Source organism: Dama dama, chromosome 22 (genome assembly GCF_033118175.1).
Source record: "Dama dama isolate Ldn47 chromosome 22, ASM3311817v1, whole genome shotgun sequence".
Classification (NCBI taxonomy): domain Eukaryota; kingdom Metazoa; phylum Chordata; class Mammalia; order Artiodactyla; family Cervidae; genus Dama; species Dama dama.
Genome location: NC_083702.1, coordinates 43,314,797 through 43,336,667, shown reverse-complemented (window position 1 = coordinate 43,336,667; position 21,871 = coordinate 43,314,797). Strand labels below are relative to the sequence as shown.

Below are 21,871 nucleotides of genomic sequence, written 5' to 3'. Positions count from 1 at the left end.
ATCTCTTGGGCAAGGTGGGCTGTCCGTGCTAGGGTTCTGTTGGGTCCCCTCAGCTTGCTCTGTCCTAACACATGGCAGACTTTATGCTGAGGGCAGGGACTGTCTCCAGAACCTGCACAGAGCTGATGTATCTAGGAGGTGGTCAGTACTGAATGAATGAAGGATGGACGAATGGACCCAGAATAGAGGCTAGTTGCTCCTGGGGCCCCAACAAACTGATTGAGAGCTGTGATACCAGAGACAGAGGGCCTAAATTCAGGACATGGGGAGATGCACCTGCTGTGGACATTGTTGCCCCCATTTCCCTCTGGGTTGAATTCCAGGTGTGCTCAGGCTGGGGTAGAAAGCCATCGGCATGCATGGACACTGCCCTGGACACCTGAGTCCTGGGTGCCCCTCCCCTTAATCCCAACTCCTGCCGGGTCCTGGAGACTCAGAGATGATAGAGCCAAGGTCCCCCCGCCCAGAAGAGCTGCCAGATTGGACTCAAGTGAGCAGAAACACTAATTGGTCAGGCACCACTAGCACCACTGGGCCTCCTCCAACTGAGCCAACTGGCTCCAAGCCCAGGGGCAACCCAGGAGGGCTGCAGGTAAGGGGAGGCAATGCTTACACTCCTATAGCTTATCAGTTTACAAGAACTGGAAGAGCGCTTCTTCCTCAGCTGCTGGGAGTTAGGGGCAGCTTGGCACCAGAAAGGATCTTGCACCACCATCTTACAATACAGGAAGGGAGACTCCAAGAGAAGTGCATGTCCAAGGGCACAGAGTGAGTTTCCAGGTGTTGCTGAGCCTGGAATCCTGGTCTGTCCTGTTGTGCCCCTTCGACCACCCTAAGTTCTCCCCAGGTGCCTCTCCCAGGGGCCCATGTGGTTACCTAGGAAATACCAGAGCAGGACCCCCACTGAAGCCAACGCGACCAGAGCCAGCCACAGGGGAGCCAGGCGGAGGTAGCCTCGGACTTTTCTCTTCGTGTCCTTGGGGTCCTTGAACATCCCTTCCGGCTCTGCCTCTTCACCATCACCTCCATCGCCCTGCCCGCCAGCTGCTTCGGGGGCCTTGGCCGTGGGCATCCTGGCAAGGAAACAGACCAGGGTTGGACACAGCCTGGCATTTGCAAGGGAGCCTTTGCTGAATGCTAGCCTTGCAGAGAAGTAAGACAGCACTTCTGCCTTTTGGAGGAGCAAGGTCATAATGCCAGGTACCAGTAATTGAAAGTGGGCCCTGAGCCAGCTCCCAAAGGAGGGAAGCACGCCTCGGAGCGCCTCACCCCAGGTGGCCAGCTGGAACCCCTACCTTTGCATCTGGCATCAGGGGAGAGAAAGACATTTCACTACCTAAACCCCACCCCCACGGCTGTACCCTCAGATGGAACTGGGGTGCATACATGGCATAAATGTTTCTATAAAGCAATTCCTCCTGCTCTTGGGATTTCCTAGCCTTGGCTTCTCTTCCATTAAAGGGATGCTTTTTCCTTGCTCTTGGTTCTCAACAGCAAAGCTTCCACAACATCTATGCAATTCATTTACTTGGCCCTTCCTGCCTAGAAGTCCTGAGTCAGCTCTGTGTCGAGCCAGGGACTGCCCTCAAAGGAGCAACACCCTTCTTGTGCCCCCACTGTCCAAATTATCTTATGGGCGGAGGAAGGAGATAAAAACTAATATTCAAAAAGAAAACTAATATTCATGTAGTGTCTGCACAAGACAGTTCATAGATATCACTCCCTTTAATCCTCTGGTCTCTGGGATGTGAGGACCATCTTCCCCATGCATTCCTCTTCCTCAGGTCTTCTCTCTGTGGACACTCTACTTGTATTTTCTTGCTTAACCTCCAAATGCCTTTCAAGGTTCTGCACTCATTGAACAGAGGAGGAGACTGAGACCCAGAATGTTTTAGCAACAACTCAGTCCAGGGATTTCCTAGCCTCATTTTTATCAATGCAATATGAATGTCTGATGTTGGCAACCAGCCCCATTTTTCAGATGGAAAAACTGAAGCCCAGGGTGGCTAAGCCATTCACCAAAGGTTACGTAGCAGATAAGTGGGGGTCAAGCCCTGGTGTCTGACTCCCTGATCTTTCCGTTACTCTGGGCCACTTCCTGGAAATGAGATGTTAAATAACAAATCATGATGAAATAATACCTGAATGTCACCTCTCTGTGCCCCAGGCCTGCAGCTGTCTCTCCTTCTAAACCCTCCAGGAAACTGCTGAGAGCTATTTGGCTTCTTGGGCAGGTTTTCCACAGTCCAGAGAGGGCGCTTCACTCGCCCGCCCACCAGCAGAGCAAGGATCCCACACCTCTGAGAAATTAGCCTCTTCTTCCCACAACCCAAAGGCCATTGCACCTTTAAAATACATCCCCAGGTGTGTGTGTGTGTGTGTGTGTGTGTGCGGCAGAGGAGTTCTTTGGGTTGTGTCTTGGGTTTTCACACAAAGGGTTTCTGAAAACAGGGCTCATTTGTGATGCTTGAAGGTTCTCAGTCAAGGATGTCTGGCTCCAGGCACATGGATCTCTTAACTGGCCTCCATGGATGCAAGGAAAGGAGGCGACTGTTGGCCATTCTCAACTGGGTGTAGGACTCCCCTCCACTAGAGGACTTCTTACACACAGGCCAGGCCCTGCTGGCTTTCATGGGGCCATGACCATGGATAGTAAAGATCCCGCAATGAATGGACAGCCCTGCCCACTGCTCAGAGTGTCCAAGGCACCCCAGGTGAAAGTGGCTGCCCCCAGGAGCTGAGTGGAGTGACTAGAGCCAGGAAAACTCTGTGATGGGCCAGTTCCTTCCCTCTCTAGGCCCTAAGTCCACTCCCTCTGCCAGAGAGCCACATCCCTATTTTACTGAGTCTGGATCACCAAGGACCTACTGGGGACTCGGAGAGCACAGAGGTGACCACGACTGATGTTTATTTGAATTGTTTTTTCCAGTGTTTTAGTGATTTTCCTGGTGGCTCAAAAGATAAAGAATCCATCTGCTGGTGCAGGAGAGGCAGGTTTGATCCCTGGATTGGGAAGATGCCCTGGAGAAGGAAATGGCATCCCACTTCTTGCCTGGAAAATTCCATCAATAGAGGAACCTAGTGGGCTACAGTCCATGGGGTTGCAAAGAGTCAGACATGACTGAGTGACTAGCACTTTCACTTTCCAGTGTTTTATAAGCACTGTCTCGTGTAAGCCTTCTGCGGACTCTTGGGGGATAGGGTCTGTTATTATCCATCCCCATTTTACAGATGAGAAAGTTGAGGCACAGAGAGATTGAGGAACTTGACTGAGATCCTGCAGTTGGTCAACAGCAGAGTCAGGCTGCAAACCCATGCTATTTGTCTCCAGGATAATGCCCTCACCACCATGCTTTACTGCCTCACACATCATCAGGGTACAAGGGGAAACTGAGGCTCAGAGAAGGTCATAGATCTGATACAGGAGGCCCAGAGGGGAGTAGTCCCAGGTAGGATGCTCAGTAGGTGCCCCCTACTTCCCCCCATACCCCAAGCACTGCCTTTACTCCCTGGCTTTTGCCTCCCTCATTAATGACACTCACATTCATCTGGGGGAACTCTGAGTATCACAGAAAATCCCCTGTGTGAGACCCAAGATCTGACACAGCCCAAATTGGTGGGGCAGGTGAGGAACACACCTGGGCTCCCCATCACCTCCCACCTGGACTCCCAGGGCAGTCTCCTAATGCCCTCTCTGCCTCCCATCTCTGCCTCCAGCACCTCTTCCATGTTGTCAGCAGAGAGCTCTCCCTGCCCAACTCCAACCATTCACATGCTCAGAGTCCTCTCAAGGCCCCCAGCCACCTCCAGACCCCTAGCTGAGGCACCCAAGACCCTCCATGGACAGGCTGCTGCCTTCGCCCCCATAGCCCTACTTTCATCACACACATCACCCTGCAAGTTTACAAGGTGTGCCTTTGTACAGCCACACCCTCTGCCTGAAGGACGATGGGACCCCTCAATGCCAGCTCCAAGGTCAACAGCCCAGTGATGGGGCCCAGGGCCTTGGAGAGTAAGCCACTTCCTCCCCTAGGCAGCCCTTGGTCAAGATCAGCAATCTGCCTGGCTTTTGGCTTCGTTTCCTCTTCTCTACAAGAAAGGCAAGTCTGTGTCTTATTCACTTCTGGATCCTCATAGAACCCAGCACAGGGCCTGCCACTTGAATGAATAGTTCATAAAAGAATGGGTGAGCAAAAACTGAATTAAATTTTTCAAAAATAAAACTTAAAAAAAAAGACTAGATGAGTAGAGCCCCAGTTATCTATACTCCCAGTGCAGTGCTCTCTTTCACATCTTGCTGCCTCTGGGAAGCAGGACGTGTGAGGCTTGGAGCTGGGTCACAGAGGTGGTGCCGGTTTCTGGGGTCCAGGGTTCAGCTATCAGGCCCCTCTGTGTCTGCTGAGCACCTGCTTGGTGTCAGGCTCTGTGCTAGGCACCGGGGGTCACACTGGTGAATATAAGAGACCTCATTCCCAGCCTCTTGGGGCTGACAGTCCAGCAGGAGGTGGACAATCGTGACAATTGACAGTTGTGAAGATGACCCCAGCCTCCTGTCTTTTACTATTATTATATGATGACTCTTCCGTTGCTTTTAGATCCAGTCACCATAAAAGTCTGTGGCTCTATCTTCCAACTGCTCTCAGAACCCAACCCCTTCTTGGCACCTCTGTGGCTCCCACCGCCATCCAGGTCAATATCATCTATCACCTTGACTCCTATACCAGCCAGTCATCTGGCCACCCTCACCAGCCAGTTCCCACACAACCACCAGAGTGGTCTTCACCATGCATCCTGCTCACAAGCCCCGCCTAGAACAGAGCCCAAAGCCCTTGTCACAGCCCACCAGGGCCTCCATGACATGGCCCTTGTGTACCTTTCTGTCCTCTCTGTCCCTCGGCTGCAGCTATACCCAGCTCCTGGCCAGACCTTCACCACAAGGAGTACAGGCTACCTCAGGGCCTTTGCACTTGCTGTTCCCTCTGCAGGAAATGATTTTCCTTCTGTCTTGCCTCATGACCTGCTCCTTTAACTCCTTCAAGTCTTTACTCAAATGTTACCTCTTCACTGAGACCTTCCCTTTCTGCTCCCCTCTCTTTGCTGCATCGTTCTTTATGGCTCTTTTCAGGACTGAAATTGCCTGATACGCTTCTGTGTTCCTGGTCAGTCTCCTCCCCGGCTGTACTGGAGCAGGGGCTTTATTCTATTTGCCCTGCATACCCTGCTCAGATAGCAGAACATGGTTCCTTCCCATGCAGCCAGGGTGCTGGGTGCATGTGTGGCCAACTCTTTTCTGCCTCCTTCGGCCCCTCTTCCACTTTACCCTTGTTGCATCCTAATGATATTGGGCTTCCCCGTGACTGATTCTTAAAATGAAGATGGTAAAAAGCTTTTCCAGATCTAGGGTTCTTAGCCAGCTTTGGGTGAAGAGCTTCACAGGATTGTCTTTTGAACCCTGAAAGTTCTTGCTCACCACCTGACTTTCTTCCTCCTCTCTGGGCTGGACCTCCTGACCTGGCCCCTTCACACCTCTGCTCAGCTCTTACCCACTCCTGGCAGCTCTCCCAGAGTGCCCTGGGGGGGTGGCTGCTCCTCTGAAGCGTCCTGGGCTTCTCCCATCAATGCACAGTTCATCTTGGGGCATTCTCTGTGTCCCCCTTGTCGGAGAGCCCCTGGGGGGAGGGACTGGGTATACCCCAACTGCCACAGGATCTGAGGCTTCTCCCTTGATCCAAGAACCTAGACACTAGCCCGGAACCTGCTCCTCACTCCCTCCGTCCCTTCTGGTCATTGCAGGTCCTCGGTCTGCCCACGGGAGGCTGAGCTCTCTAGGGCCGGACGGTTGTTCCTCCTGTGTGCCAGCCCATGCTGGACACCGACATCATCAAATTCTATTTCTCCTCCAGCAAACTTGTTTTCTCTACTTAATGGTTGGGAAAACCAAAGTATATATATAGAGAAAAGGACTTACTCGGGTCACTCCCCCAGGATAGACAGAGCAGAGCGGGGCAGGGATTCTGATCTAGGACCTACTGGGGAGGCCATTCAGGCCTAGAGTTCACCCCCACCACGAGCTGCTCTGACTGAGTCCCCAAGTGTAGGGGAAGGGGTGAAAGTCCCTTCCACACACTCCTAAACTCACACACAGATGTAAACCAATGGAAGCAGGCTGAAGTCCATGCATAGCGATCTGTGATATACAAATGGCTAGGTACATGCTTGTGTACACACACACACACACGCACACACAGAGCTACATTCAGCTCTGAGCGCATCACCTGTTTAGTGCAGTGGGGAGCTCTGGGCCTGTCTCCCGTACCAGAAACCGCAGGTGGGGTACCTGAGTATGGAGGGGGCAGCTTGTCCAGCCCAGAATGAGGGTGGGGTCTTCAGCCTGGCTAACCAGGCCTCTCCCCTGCCCTGTGCCTGCCCCAGAGGCAACCAGCCACAGCTGAGCCCTGGGCCCCCCAGACCCCAGAACCTGTAGCCCCTCCACTGCCCTGTGCCTCTCCCCAGCTCTACAGTCTCCTCACCTTTGGCTCACCCGGTCACTCTCTGGCCCATGGGGCCCAGCAGACCAGGTCTCAGAGCAGAGCAGTTGGCTGCTGCCCCAGGGAACCAGGCCCGACTCTCCAGGTGGACGCTGTCACCGGCTCATTCCTAGGTCCTGATCTCCTGTCTTGGAGGTCCCCGCTTACCTTTGGGAGTGGCGGGTGGGTGCCAGGCCTGCACACAGGCCTCAGAGCCTCTGTTTGTCCAGGCCAAAGTCTCCCCGCCCCCACCCAGCCAGCCTGGGATCAATGACCCACAGCCATGGCCGGGGTGTCTGGCCCTTGTCCCCTGTGGCCTGTGGCCCCAGGCTCCATGGGCTTCCTGCTGGGTGGGGGACAGCACTGTGACTGAGCCCAGGTAAACAGGCCAGAGGCAACCCAGGAGGCAGGAGGCAGGCAGCGCCCCGCCCCGCCTCAACCCTCCCGTGAGCACCCGGGGAAGCTGGCAGGCAGGTGCAGGAGATCCGAGCTCTCCCTCGAGGCCCGTTGCCTGGTGATGTTCCTGCCTGGCTACAGCCCCTGGTCCCCTGGAGCATGGGGTGGGGCTGGCCAAGGACTGGGGTCTGGGCAGGGGCCCAGGCAGCACAGGCAGGGGCTCATGTGGGTCTCCTTACCTGGACAGAGGAGTCAGTGGCCCCAAGAGAGCAAAGGAGCCAGGGCCCATGTGCTCTGGGGACAGGAGGGGAGAAGGTGGAGTGGGGGTGGGGTTGGATGCTATTTTCTGTTTAGCTGGAAATTATTTGAATTGCAGCCTGTTTCTGGAGAGCTGTGCTGTCCACTTTGGTGGCTTCTGGGCACATGTGGCTCTTGACCCCACCAGGACGTGGACAGTCTGAACTGAGATGTGCCGCATGGGTAAGAAACACACCAGGTACTGAAGACTGAGTGCGAAGAAATTAAAATAGCTGAAGAAGAATTTTTTAGGTTCATCACATGTTAAAATGATAACTTAGCAATATGGGGTTAATAAAATATATTGTTAAAATTCATCTCACCTGCTTAATTTTACATTTTTTATATAAGAACCACAAGTGTGGTAGTGAATGGAATGCAGCAGAGATGGTGGATTGGATATGACCATGCTCCAAAGCACTTGTTGGGAACCAGGGTTTTCTGGTTGTGTACAGGCTGCTGGCTACCTCCAGGCAGGAGAAGGACTGGCTCAGGCTCCAGCAGAGGACACATGGAGGGGCTGGTTAGGAATTCTGGGTCCGGAATACCTTCCCTTACTTCTCCTATTCTTTGACCCTGCCCACGAGTCCTAACCCTGAGTTCAGACAAGGACCTCAGCCTTGATTCCCCTCCATCGGCCCCAGCCCCAGGGCAATTTTCCTTCCTCCTTCCAGTCTGCCTTCCTGCTAGGCCCTGGTACCTCACTCCCGGAAAATGTTCCAAGGGAGAGGCGCTTAGGATGGGAGCAAGGAGAATTGGGGTGTAAAGACAGAGATAACCCAAGCCCTGCCTCTGTCCTTCTCCAAAGTAGCCCGGGGCTCTGGACCAGGCAGGCTGGTAACGGGAGTCTTTTTTTTTTTAATTGGAGTATAGTTCCTTTACAATGTTGTGTCAGTTTCCACTCTTCAGCAAAGTGAATCAGCTATACATATACATATATATTCTCTTTTTTGGATTTCCTTCCCATTTAAGTCACCGCAGAGCTCTGAGTAGAGTTCCCTGTGCTATACAGTTGGTTCTCATTATTATCTCTTCTATGAAAAGTGAGAGTGAAAGTGACTCAGTCATGTCCAACTCTTTGTGACCCCACTGACTATATAGTCCATGGAATTCTCCAGGCCAGAATACTGGAATGGGTAGCTGTTCCCTTCTTCAGGGCATCTTCCCAGTCCAGGGTTCGAACCCAGGTTTCCCACATTGCAGGCAGATTATTTACCAGCTGAGCCACAAGGGAAACCCAAGAATACTGGAGTGGGTAGCCTATCCCTTCTCCAGCAGATCTTCCCCACTCAGGAATTGAACTGGGGTCTCCTGCATTGCCGGCAGATTCTTCACCAGCTGAAGCACCAGGGTATCCCTATCTCTTCTATACATAGTATGAACAGTGTATATATGTCAATCCCAATCTCTCGGTGCATCCCGCCACCACCCCTTCCCCCTGGGAGCTGGACGGTCTTTGAAAAGCAGATCTTGTGCAATCAGTCCTCTGTACTTGTCGGCACCCAGCCATCGATTGGTCACAGCCTGGGGGGAGGGGCTGACTTGGGGGGGCAGCAAAGTGCCAAGGGAGGTGTTTGAAAGCAGGGGCCGCGTGCCAACTCCCCAAGAGCTCAGAGAGCTGTGGGCCGGGGCTGCCCACCACTGAGACAGGCTTCCCTCTGTCAACTGGCAGACTTCCCTGGTGGTCCAGTGGTTAAGATTCCACACTCTCAGTATAGGAGGAGCAGGTTCAATCCCTGATCAGGGAAGATCCCTCACGCCTCATGGTACAGTCCAAAGAAAGAAAGAAACGTTGATTAAACCTTTGTCAACGGAGCAACAGTATGTACCTCGTCCCTGAGGAAGCGAGACACAGTCACCAACAAGGGACAGAGGTCTTGCTGTTCCCTGGGAACCTGCATTTCACACTTAACACTGGGTCCCCTGTGTCAGGGAATGTTGAACAGGAGGATTCCTCTGTGCTGTTTCCTATCTCTCTTGAGCCCTCTGTTCCTTATCAGTCCCTGTCGAGGTGAGAGGAGCTGGCAAGCCGCTCCCAGGACTGGGGTCATAGAGATGGGATGCTTGCATAGGATCTCCTTCCTTAGCTTTTCCATCTGGTGATAGGGATTATTTATGACCCTCTTTTGATATGGATCGCCTTTTGGCCTTATGGCCTCTATTGCTCCTTGCTTCCTTGGTAACTTGTAAAGTCAGGTCTTTTGATCTTTATCTGAAGAAGCTACCTTGTAATACGGTATATACACTCTTACTGAATTCCGTAAAGCACCCTCACTACTCCACCAGAGACTTGGGTCCCTGTGTCCTCTCTCTCTCTCTCTCTCTCTCTCTCTCTCTCTTTCAGGCTGATTCCCTGGAGCACGAAGGCCGGCTGTGTAACCCAGGGAATATTAGCCTCTTTCCTTCTTTCACTTTCTTATTGTCGACTCTGGACCACCAAGTTCCGGTCCATTAAAGGATCAAAACAAGTGGCACCCAGAATATACCAGGGACCTGGTATACGCGGCACTTCGGACGGAGTGACACAGGACCCATTGAGGTCAGGACCTATTGGGGTCGGTAAGTACAAGGACATGGGTCAAATGGCTGGAAAGTCCCCTCACTTTTCTACTTTACTTCATCATCTATTTAAAGTTCAGGGACTCTCGGTTTCACGCCAATGAGTAGAGGCTTGCCTTCAAATAATAGTTGAACATAATCCCTGGTTCCCTGATGAAGGCAGTTTTGATTTAGAAATTTAACATCGGGTCAAAGAAAATGTTGAATGAGATGCCAGAAAGGGAAAAAATATTCCAGTTGATTTCTGGCACCTGTGGGCTCTCATTAAAGCTGTAATTCTGCTATTTCAAGGCAATTCTAGCCCTCCCGATATTCGACAACAGACAGAATGCTTATTACGTGAATATGAATTAGATGATGAAACTTTACAAAAGGCCCAGTTAGAACAACACAAAATATTTCAGAATTTTCCTACAAGCCCTGCCCCGGCTGCTCCAAATGCTCCTCCTCTGCCATCAGGTGCGAGTCCAAAAGTCTCTCTTTTTCTAGAACCTAGTGATTCTGACGACTCTCCTGAGATACTTTGTGACACCAAAACTGGGAATGCTTTTCTGGATAATAATGATAAGTCCTTAGCACAAAAATTGCTACCTACTCACTCTCCTTCGTGACAGAGGCTCTCTGAATTGCTGGCTTTGCAATCACAATTCTCTGAAGCTGATGATTTTTTGCATTCCCAGTTTTTAGAAATGCTAACGCTCAAGGGCAAATAATTCCTCAATATGAAGGTATTAACCTTTTTCACATGCAACAAATGAAAAAGACTGTAACTATGTATGGCCTACATTCGCCTTTTACTAGAGAAATTCTAAATGCTATGGTGTCTTCTATTGGAAACTTTATTCCCTGTGATTGGCGAATTTTAATAAAAGCTCTCCTTAAATCAGGAGAATATCTTCAATGGACAATGTGGTTTCAAGATATAGCCAGAGATCATGCTAACAAAAATGCTCGAGCTGGTGCTCCCCAAAACCAAATTACTTTTGAAATGTTAGCTGGCACCGGACAATTTGATGCTATAGAAGCTCAAATACAATGCCCTCCTTTTTTGCATGAACAATTAAAAACAGTGGCCTTTGAAGCCTGGGATCGATTACTCCTCAAGGGGAACCTACAGGTAGCTACACTAAAATATTACAAGGACCTAATGAAACTTATGCTGATTTTTCAGCTAGATTGGGAACTGCTATTTCCCATACTGTAATCGGAGAAGAAGCTAAAAGGCAACTAGAGAAATTACTTGCTTATGAAAATGCAAATCAGGAATGTCAAAAGGCTATAGCCCCAATTCGTGAGACAGGGACTATTATTGATTATTTGAAGGCTTGTGGCAATCTAGGATCAGAAACTCAAAAAATGCAAATGCTAGCTGAAACAATGGCTGCTTGAAAATTAGGGGAAATGAGGGATGTTTTATATGCAGGGATAAGAACCATTTAAAAAGGATTGCCCTAAGAAAGCTAATAAAAAAATCTCCAAAAGTCTGCCCCCGCTGCCGTAGGGGAATGCATCGGGCCAAAGAGTGTAAATCTAAATTTGATATTGAAGGAAAACCTATTTCGGGAAACTCCAAGCAGGGGACACCCCCACCAGGCCCCTTCAACAAAAACCAGGGACAAAATCCATCTTTTCCCTCAAACCCTCTACATACGGCAGTGCTGCCATCGATATACCAGCCCTAAATGATTTTCTCCTTTACCTTCAAGCAGTCCCCTCTAGAATACCTACCGGCCTTTTTGGGCCCCTGCCCCCACAAACCTTCGGTCTTGTACTTGGCCGACCTAGTTTGACTTCTAAAGGATTACTGTTCACCCTGGAGTAATTGATTCAGGTTATAAAAGAGAAATTCAAATTATGATGTCATCTCAGATTTTATGGCAGTTCAAAAAGGGGGACAAAATTGCTCAATTACTCCTTTTACCTTACATTTCTATTAACTCCTCTAATGATGTACGGACAGACAGATTTGGCAGTACGGACCAAAAACAGTCCTTATGGACATCACTGGTGTCTGAATTTGCCCGTCCGAATATAAATATCAAAATTAATGGTAAAAGATTTTCTGGTCTCCTCGATACTGGATCTGATATTACTATTATATCCAAACATTTATGGCCCAAATCCTGGCCTATACAAAAAATCTCTTTCCAAATTGCAGGAATTTCTCAAACCAAAGTACAAGAAGTTTATCAAAGTGTTCAAATCTACCCATGCGAGGGACCAGAAGGCCAACCTGCAACATTAAAACCTTATGTGATAGATGCACCCCTTAATAGGAAGGGATTTACTTATGCAATGGCAAACTCAGATTTACATTCCACATTTTTCCTAGGGGCCACTGCTCATTTAACAAATAATACAATTATTAAAATAACTTGGAATTATGATGAGACCATTTGGACAGAGTAGTGGCCCCTTATGAAAGAGAAACTACAGGCTGCTCCAGAACTTGTAGATACACAATTAGAATTGAAACATATTGAGGAATCTTGCTCTCCTTGGAACTCGCCTATTTTTGTTATAAAAAAGAAATCTAACAAATGGCATCTCTTAACAGACCTTAGAAAAGTTAATGCATCTATGAAACCTATGGGTGCATTACAACCAGGAATCCCATCATCTACCACTATTCCTCAAAATTGGCACATTATTATTATTGATTTGCAAGACTGCTTTTTTAATATACCTCTACGCCTTTTAGACCGAGAGAGATTCACTTTCTCTCTCCCTTATCCTATCATATTGGGCCTCATAAACGATACCAATGGACTGTATTGCCTCCAGAAATGATGAATTCTCCCACCATGTGTCAGTACTACGTAGCTAAAGCCCTTGAGCCTGTGAGAAAACAATTTCCTGACTTTCTTGTTATCCATTATATGGATGATATATTGTTTTCAGCTCCATCCATTTTAGATACTCAACAAATGTTTGATATAGCTCAACAATGCTTAAAAAACTCTGGATTAATTATTGCCCCTGAAAAAAAATCAAACCTCTACTCCTTATCATTACTTAGGATTTGTTGTTAAAAGACAACGTATTACTCCCCAACTAACCCAGATTCGTTCTGATAAATTATCAACCTTAAATGATTTTCAGAAACTCTTTAGGTGATATAAATTGAATTAGACCCTCTTTGAAAGTGAAAGTGAAAGTGAAGTCGCTCAGTAGTGTCTGACTCTTTGGGGCCCCATGGACTGTAGCCTACCAGGCTTCTCCATCCATGGGATTTTTCAGGCAAGAGTACTGGAGTGGGTTGCCATAATTATCAACTGACTAATCTATTTAATACTTTGAAAGGAGATCCTGATTTAAATAGCCCCCAAGCACTTTCTCAAGAGGCATGAGAGGAGCTCTATTTGGCACAAAATAAATTACAAAAGCAATTTCTTACTCACATTAGACTAGATTTACCTTTAGAACTATTTTTACTCCCCTCTCTTCATTCTCCCATGGGACTTTTTGCCCAAAAAGAACACCCAATAGAATGGATCTATACCCATTTTAGAGGAATAAAGTCACTTACAGGGTACCTTGATTTAATTGCTCTAATCATTATCAATGGAAGAAATAGGACTAAAACTCTACTTGGCTCCGATCCCCATAAAATTGTGATACCTGTCAATAAATCTCAATTTGAGAATGCCTTACAAACGTCTACTGATTTCCAAATAGCTTTTCTGGAATATTTTGGAGAAATTTCATTTCATTATCCTTCTAACAAGCTATGGAATTTCTTCAAAAATACTGAATTTATTATTTCCCGCATCGTCAGCTCACAGCCAATACCTCAAGCTGAAGTTTTCTATGTAGATGGGACTAAGAACACTAAAGTCTCATTCAGGTCTCTCAGAGAATATAAAATTTTTTACACTAAATTCTAAATTCTATTCTGCTCAGCAAAATGAACTATATGCTCTTATTCACATCACACACAATGGTGTAGCTAGTTTTCTTGATATTGCTTGGATTATTTACTGCCCTTTCTTTGTCTGTGAACCATGTTTACACTACTAAAACTTTAGGGAAAGAGTTAGGGAAAGAACAAAGAACATTATGTAAAGGGTTTACTTATAAGAACTTTAAATATACTCTGTTTGTTGGGGCAAATGTCAAGCCAAATCAAGAAAACTAATAATTGTGGCTAGCCACACCATTGTTGATTGGGGACCCCGTGGTATGTGGTTGTCTAACTGCTCAGATGACATTAATAACACTGTGTGTGATTATGCTACTCAAGTGGCTTGGAAAGTTACTAACACTACGATGGAACAATACCTTGACAAAAGGACTTCTTGGCTGGCTTGACGGTGGAATGGCATCTCCTCGTCCTTGGATTGTCCTCGATAAACAAATTGGGCCTGAACTACGGGACATATGGAAACTTGCTGCGAGCACTGAAGAACTTGGAACTTGGACCAGACATTTCACAGGAACCAGTCGTAGTCATAATTATTTCTTTCATTATAATCAATCATATTTCATGCAAGCTTGTATTCCCCTTCCTTTTGTTTTAGCCATAGGAAACTTATAATTCAATAAGACTTTACATTCTGCAATTTGTATAAATTGCAAACTGTATATCTGTCTTAACTCTTCTAGTTCCTTAAGAAATGAATCCCTTTTGATTCTTCAATCTCGACGTAATTTGTGGTTACCAGTAAATCTCCAATGGCCCTAGGAAAAAGGTCCCATGGCCAGGCTTGCTTCCCGGTTACTTACTAAATTACTCTGACAATCTAAATGATTCACTGGATGGATGATTCTTGGCATTTTGGGATTAATAGCTATTTGCACCACTGCTGCTGTCACTGGTGTTGCTTTACAAACCTCAATTCAAACACATAATTTTATCCAAAATTGGACTAAAGATGCTCATACTATGTGGGCCACTCAGGCTCGGATAGATGAGGATATTCAAGATGACATACAGGAACCAAAAACAGCCATCAAATGGATTGGAGATCAATTAATAGATGTACAAAAACAAGTGATACTAAAATGTGATTGGAATTCTACTCAATTTTGTGTTACTCCTGTTCAATTCAATCATAGTGCCTATAACTGGGAGCAAATCAAATTTCAGTTACAAAATATACATGATAATACCTCTCTGAATGTACAATTATTGCAAAAAGAAATCTTTGAAACCTTCTTTAAAAGTCTGCCCTCATCCACCAATCTGGAAATTTTAGCTGAACAACAAGCTGAAAAAAAAAAAAAAAAACAAGCTGATCAATTATCTGGGCTAGACCCACGAGGATGGTTTCAAAGCATCATCCACAGCATTGGGTCTGGAACTGTAACTCTGGCGATTGTCTTGGCAATTATATTTGTTGTTTACCATTGCCTTTCTGCAAAAATTGTTAAAACTAAGCAAACTCAAATGGTCAGGACCTTTTTTACAAATATAATAAAATAGGGGGAACTGTCAGGGAATGTTGAACAGGAGGATTCCTGTGTGCTGTTTCCTATCTCTCTTGAGCCCTCTGTTCCTTATCAGTCCCTGTCGGGGCAAGAGGGGCTGGCAAGCCGCTCCCAGGACAGAGATCAAAGAGATGGGATGCTTGCATAGGGTTTCCTTCCTTAGCTTTTCCATCTGGTGATAGGAATTATTTATGACCCTCTTTTGATATGGATCGCCTTTTGGCCTTATGGCCTCTATTGCTCCTTGCTTCCTTGGTAACTTGTAAAGTCTGGTCTCTTGATCGTTATCTGAAGAAGCTACCTTGTAATACTGTATATATACTCCTACAGAATTCCATACAGCACCCTCACTCCACCAGAGACTTGGGTTCCCGTGTCCTTCTTTCTCTCTCTCTCTCTCTGTTTCTGGCTGATTCCCTGGAGCTCGAAGGCTGGCTGTGTAACCCAGGGAATATTAGCCTCTTTCCTTCTTTCACTTTCTTATAGTTGACTCTGGACCACCAGGTTCCGGTCCATTAAACCCTTGGTCTCCAGGGACAGAGAAGCTACCCAGAGGCCTGGCCAGTGAGGCTTGGAGGCCACAGGGCACAGCAGGCTGGACCCAGCAGGACAAGGAGAGACAGTCTTCAGCACGTGCACTGCGCTCAGGCGGCAAAGATCCAGCTGGAGAACAGAGGAGCTGGCCCGAATCTCAGAGCCCCCACCTGCTGTGACCTGGCAAGATACACCACCTCCCCGTGCTGCCATCTTGTCACCTGTGGGATGGGGACAGTAAAGCTGGGTTGTTGAAGGCAGAAAGAAGAAACTGGATGTGAATGGCAGATTCTGTGCCTGGTCAACGGGAGGCTTTTAAAAAACATCAGCTGCCTTTTGTTTTATTATTATTATTCTTTGGGCCGTGCCATGTAGCATGCGGAATCTTAGTTCCCCAGTCAGGGATCGAATCTGTGGTCCCTGCATTGGGGGCACAGAGTCTTAACCACTGGACCACCAGGGATATCCCTGGCTGCCTTTCTTTTAATCCAAGGTTAGGGAGGAGTCAGGGGCAGGGTCGGGCAGCCGCGTGCTCCCTCACTCTGCATCCCAGGGTTGTGATAAGGGCGCTCCAGGCCCTGGTTAGTGCTATGGGGAATGCTCACTGTGGGCCAGACCCTGCCCCAAGCACTTCTCAGATTATTTAATTTACTTCTCACAACCACCCTTTTGTCGACATCATTTTTAGCCCCAATTTGCAGAAACTGAGGCCCTGGTGAAATCTGAACTCACAACTTCTAGTTTATTTAATCATACAGACATACATTAAGTGCCTACGAAGGGTCAGGCTGTCCTGGGTGCTGGGAAAGGGATGTGAAGGAGACACCTCTGATGTCTGTTCAATAGAGCAGAATATTATGCAAAAGTCCTCGGGTGGAAGGGAAAACAGGTGGACGTTAGCACTCCCCCTCACAAGACATTCTGCAGATGAGCTGATGCTCTGAGGTGGAGGCCGGGGGCAGCGAGTCACAATCCTGACCTCAGCCCTGGCCAGCAGGACAGGTGCTGCCTGACGTTCTGGAAGCAGAGATGTGTTGAACTGTGAACCCCCAATTCATATATGGGACCCCCAGTAGCTCTAGACGTGACCTTATTTACAAATAGAGTTGTCACAAATGTAATTAGTTAAGATGACAATCGCACTGGAGAAGGGCGGGTCCCTAATCAAATATGATTAATGGCTTTATGAAAAGGGGAAATTTGATAAAAAAGAAAAGAAAAGGGGAAATTTGAATACAGATACACAGGGAGAATTCCATGTGAACATGAAGTCGGAGACCGGGGTGATGTTTCTACTGGCCGAGGTAAGCCAAAAGATCACTAGCAAACTATCAGAGAGCAGGGAAGAGGCATGGAATGGATTCTCCCTCACAGTTGCAGAAAGAACCAAGCCTGCTAACAGCCCTGATCTTGGACCTCTCACCTCTAGAACTGTGAGACATTACATTGCCATTGTTTAAGTTGCTCAGTTTTAGGACTTCCCTGGTGGTCCAGTGGTTCCACTGACCTTCCACTGCAGGGGCACGAATTCAATTCCAGGATGGGGAATTAAGATCCCACATGCCATGGGGCAGGGCCAAAAAATTGCTGCTCAGTTTGGGGTACTTTATTACACAGCCCAAGCAAACTAACAGAAGGCGCAGGGCAAATGCCACGGCAACCATGTCTGTGCTGTGTGAATACAGCCGGTGCTCACAACTGGCCACCAGAGAGGCTGAAGAGCCAAATATCTGCATTTTTAACGATGTCTTGAGCTCAGACACATTGGAGGAAGCTGGGGAAGCTGACCTTGTCTGAACTCAGGAAAGCCCCACAGCGAGAACTCCAACAGCCCAGAGGCAAATCATGTCACAACACGCCTCTGAAATCATCCCCACCCTACTCTCCCCACCCCTAGACTGTGAGTCTCATGAAGACAAAGGGTTTGTCTGTCTTGTCCCATCTAGGATCCCAGCCTAGAACAGTGCCTGGCAAACAGGACAAGCCAACATTTGTTGAGTGAACAAGTAACAGTTCCAGTCTACTCCATGGATGGTAACCTTGTCTTTTGAGTTTCGGGTCCCCAGCTGGAGCCCCGGTGATGCCTCAGGTCCAAGCTTGGGAGTGGGACTGCATGTCTCCACTCAGCAGAAGAAGAGACCGAGGTTCTGAGAGAAGAGGTTGGCCCGTCCCAGGATGCACAGCCTGGAGCAGGTGGAACAGATCTCTTTGATGGGAGGTATATCAGTTTCCTAGGCAGCCATAACAAATTGGCTTAAACTAGGTAACTTAAAATGACAGGATATATTGTCTCATAATTCTGGAGGGGAGTCCACAATCCCACGTCAGTTCATTCTCTCTCTGAAGGGAGAAAGAACCCTCCCTTGCTTCTTCCTAGCTTCTGATTGTCACCAGCATTCCTTGTCATTTCTCGCCTTGGAGAAGCATCACTCTGATCTCTACCTTTATGGTCACGTGTTCTCTTCCTTGATGTCTGTGTCTATGGGTCCAAATTCCCTCTTGGTGTAAGGACACCAGTTAGAGAGGATCTAGGGCCCCTCTAACCCAGGATGACCTCATGGTTGCTGGCTTACATCTGCAAAGACCGTGTGTCCCAGGTTCCTGGTGGAGATGGGTTCTGTGGATGCTGTTCAGTCCAGCACAGGGAATGACTGTCTCAGGAGGATGAGGCTGGGAGACATGAGAGCGCTAACCCTCCTGGTCAGCCTGTCCTGCGGGTCAGCAAGTCTCAGAGCTCAAAAAGGCCAGTGAGGGTAGAGCTGGGATATCCCTGGGGAAGGTTCTCGACCGGCTGAGCCGGCTCTGACACCCTCTGAGTGAGCACAGGGTTCACAGCCCCCGGGCTGCGGTGAGGGGTGAGGGGCGGGCTCCAGGTGCCCCCGACAGACACTGTCTAGACAGTGTCTGGAAAGAGGAGGCTCTTCTAGCCAAGGTGGTGTGTAATTGTTTCCCGGGACTGTCCTAACACGGAACCACTGGCGGGGTGGCTTAAAACAATAGAAACTCTTTCTCTCATAGATCTGGAGGCCTCAAGTCCAGGATCAAGGTACCCACAGGTGCACACTCTCTCGGAAGCTCTAAGGGAGGCTCCTTCCTGCCTCTCCCAGCTTTGGTGGCTGCTGGTACCCTTGCTTGGGTCGCGGCAGCGTGACTTCAACCTTTGCCTCCCTTGCAGCATGGCCTTCTCCCTGTGTGTCTTTCTCAGTGTCTCTTCCTTTAAGGACACCCGTCATGTTGGATCCGGGCTCATGTAGTGACCTCATCTATTCACAGTTGCAAAATTTCCTAGATCCGGATAAGGTCACATGCAGAGCTACTAGGATTTGGGATTTCCACATATCTTCTGGGGACACAGTTCGGCCTGTTACAGACAAGGTGAGAGGTTGGGAACGGGCTGGTTACTGACAACACTCTGGACTGCTGTTCTAAAGATCCATGTCACCCTGGGTCCTCATGTCACTTCCAAAGCCTGTTTTTTCTCTGAACTCCTACCCTCCTCACCCTCCTCCCACACGGACACAGGTCCAACCTGCTCCCTTCTCCCTCCTACAGGCTCTGGAGCTCCGTGGAGGTGGGCAGTGGGGAGGAAACTCCCTGAGCTGCACCCATCTTTCCCGTTGCCTCAACCAAACCTTCAGAGGCTGCCCAGGCAGGGGTCCCTCTGATACCTCTGTCCAATGCACCGCACACGTACACCCACTAGCTCACTTCTTCTTTAAACAGGTGTCAAGCACCTACATGGTGCTGGCCTTTGCCTGACCCCCAGGCCACGGAAACAAGCAAAGCTCAGTGTCTGCCCCTGAGGGATGCAGCCCACCCCAGGAGACAGCGGGACAGACGAAGACCTCTGTCTTCACAACGGCAGATGGAGGACAGGGCCCTTGGTAGACTTAGAGATGCTCCTTAGTGCTTCCAGGAAGGGGAATCCATAGGAAGGGGCTGCCGTGGAGCCAAACAGGAGCCTTCTCAGGAGTCTTCATCTTGGTCCCTGAGTTCCCTCACGTGCAGAGGGGTTCAAGGTCCTAAGTTCCTCCAGGATCCCCATAGAGGCCCTGAGACTCTGTGACTTTACGCTACTACTAACCAGACACAAGGCGGGCCTCATCCCCTAATTAAAAAATGGCCACTTGACCCCATTTTGCAGGTGAGAAAGTGGAGCTGAGAAAGCAGGTGTCATTCGCTCTTGGCCACACGGCAGGAAGTGCTGGGGTTCAGACCCAGGAGCCCCTGACTTCAGAGCCTTCTGACTTCATCCCCTCTGGGTGTGTGTCCCTACCCCCCTTGCCACCCCTTCTCTGGCTCCCTCAGCCCTCTTGGACCCTGGCCTTTGGCCTCTGTCTGCCAGGTGAGAACTCACAGGTTCACAGGTCTCCAGCCTGCCCTTTCCCAGCCGGGCGGTCAGGGCGGCAGTGGCTTCTGATCAGGGGTTTGAGGTTTGAGAGGCGCTGCCTCAGGCCAGGCCGCTGGGGACACAGAATGGAAACTCTTGATGCGTCATTCAACCTGGCCTTCCCCACCATGGGGTCCCAGCAGGAGGGGATCCAGGCAGGGGTTGGGGTGAATAGACAACTACCCAAAGTCACGCGGCACGGCTGAAACAGGGTTGGGGCTGAAATGCAAATTACCCAGGTTCCCAGGCCTGTGCTCTTGCCAGTACTCTGACCCAAATTAAATGTTTAAAAATAAAATCAAAGGGCAATATCATTACCGAGCATGCAAGTTCTTAGGTAGAAAGTTAAAAAAAATTTCCAAGGCATGTACACACACGTGTGTGTATAACCTCAAATATTGTTGCAGCCAGAGCTCCTTGTTATAGGTGGTTGAGTTTGAGAGTCTGACTCTTGCTCCTCCAGGGGAGCCCTGTTCAAGGTCGAAGGAACAGAAAGCTCTCCAAGGAGCCTCTTTCCTGCTGCCCTTAGAGGCAGCCCCAGCACTGGCTCTGGCCTTGAAGGGTGCCTCTCTTCTCCTTGAGGCTCCATGTCATCAGGGCAGCTGCTCATGCTGGTGGGGCTGCATGAGGTCCTAATGCCTGTGGGCTCTGTCCCTTCGGCCATCCTCGTTGGTTTCTGATTTCTATGCAAGTCCATGTTCTTGGAACCTCTGTGTAACTGCCTCTCCCTCCCTTTGTGTCTTCCTCTCTCCCTGCCCTCACCCCTTCACAGTCTACACATTCACTCAATGAACATCCTGTGGCAGGTGCTGGAATCCAGTGATGAACGGGGCATTCGGCATCATGGCCCGCAAAGGCTCACAGTGGAACTCAGAGCACGGGGCGGGGAGGATGGAACGCCCAGCCCAGCCGAGGTCTGGAGGAAGCGACATTTTACAGTAAATCCCAGATGACTTTCCTTTATTCCTCCCAAGAAGACACATTTTGCTTGGCCTGTTTGTGTTTTAATTTTTTTTTTTTTTTAAGTTAGTTGCCAATATTTAAAACTCAGGATACTATACTCTCCAGTTTCCCTTAAATGTTTCAAAGATCTGGGTCTGCCTCCCAACACAGCAACTGTCAGTGGTGGCTCCCCTGAGCAATTTCAATATGACACAGACCCCCACCACTCCTAATTGTCTTCCACTATCTGGGTTAAAAACACAAGTACTGAAGCCAGAAGCCTGGGTTCAAGTCCTGACTCTGACTCTTATTAGCATAAGACCTGAGTTACAAGTTATTTGATCTTGTTATGCCTTCGCTCTCTCATATAGAAAATGAGACAATAACTATAAGTGGTGTGAAAACTGAAAGAAAGAACTGATGAGTGGAACTCAGAACAGTGCCTGCACCTACTAAGTACTCACTGCATGTTGCTGTCATCATTTTCAGCACTGTTGCTGTGATCTGCCCCCCACAGCTTCCCCCAGCAGTATCTGCATCTGGGTTGGGATCCCAGCAGTAAAGGTTTCGTTGTTAGTCTCCTATTTGCATAAATCACAAGCAACAGACTTCGCTGACTTACTCAGCTCCCGGATGGTTGCTTTGACCACTGCAGCTGGAGCTCTCCTGAACCTGTTTTTACTAGAGTCACTGGACCCTTGGCCAGGGACACCCTCTCAAACACTGGAGTTGACCAATACCAAGCCCTGACCCAAGAGATCCCAATTCCCTGCAATCCAATGTCTACTTTGAACAG

The 21,871-nt window shown here is 48.7% G+C and overlaps 1 protein-coding gene across 1 annotated transcript in view; it reads right to left on the bottom strand.

Moving 5' to 3' along the window:
* The window catches only part of TMPRSS6 (transmembrane serine protease 6), a 53,981-nt gene that overhangs the window by 31,522 nt on the left and 588 nt on the right, over nucleotides 1-21,871 (bottom strand). The window contains exon 2 of the mRNA XM_061124150.1: nucleotides 877-1,073. Within this exon, the coding sequence (XP_060980133.1) occupies nucleotides 877-1,073 (197 nt within the window). The remainder of the gene's footprint in view (nucleotides 1-876; nucleotides 1,074-21,871) is intronic.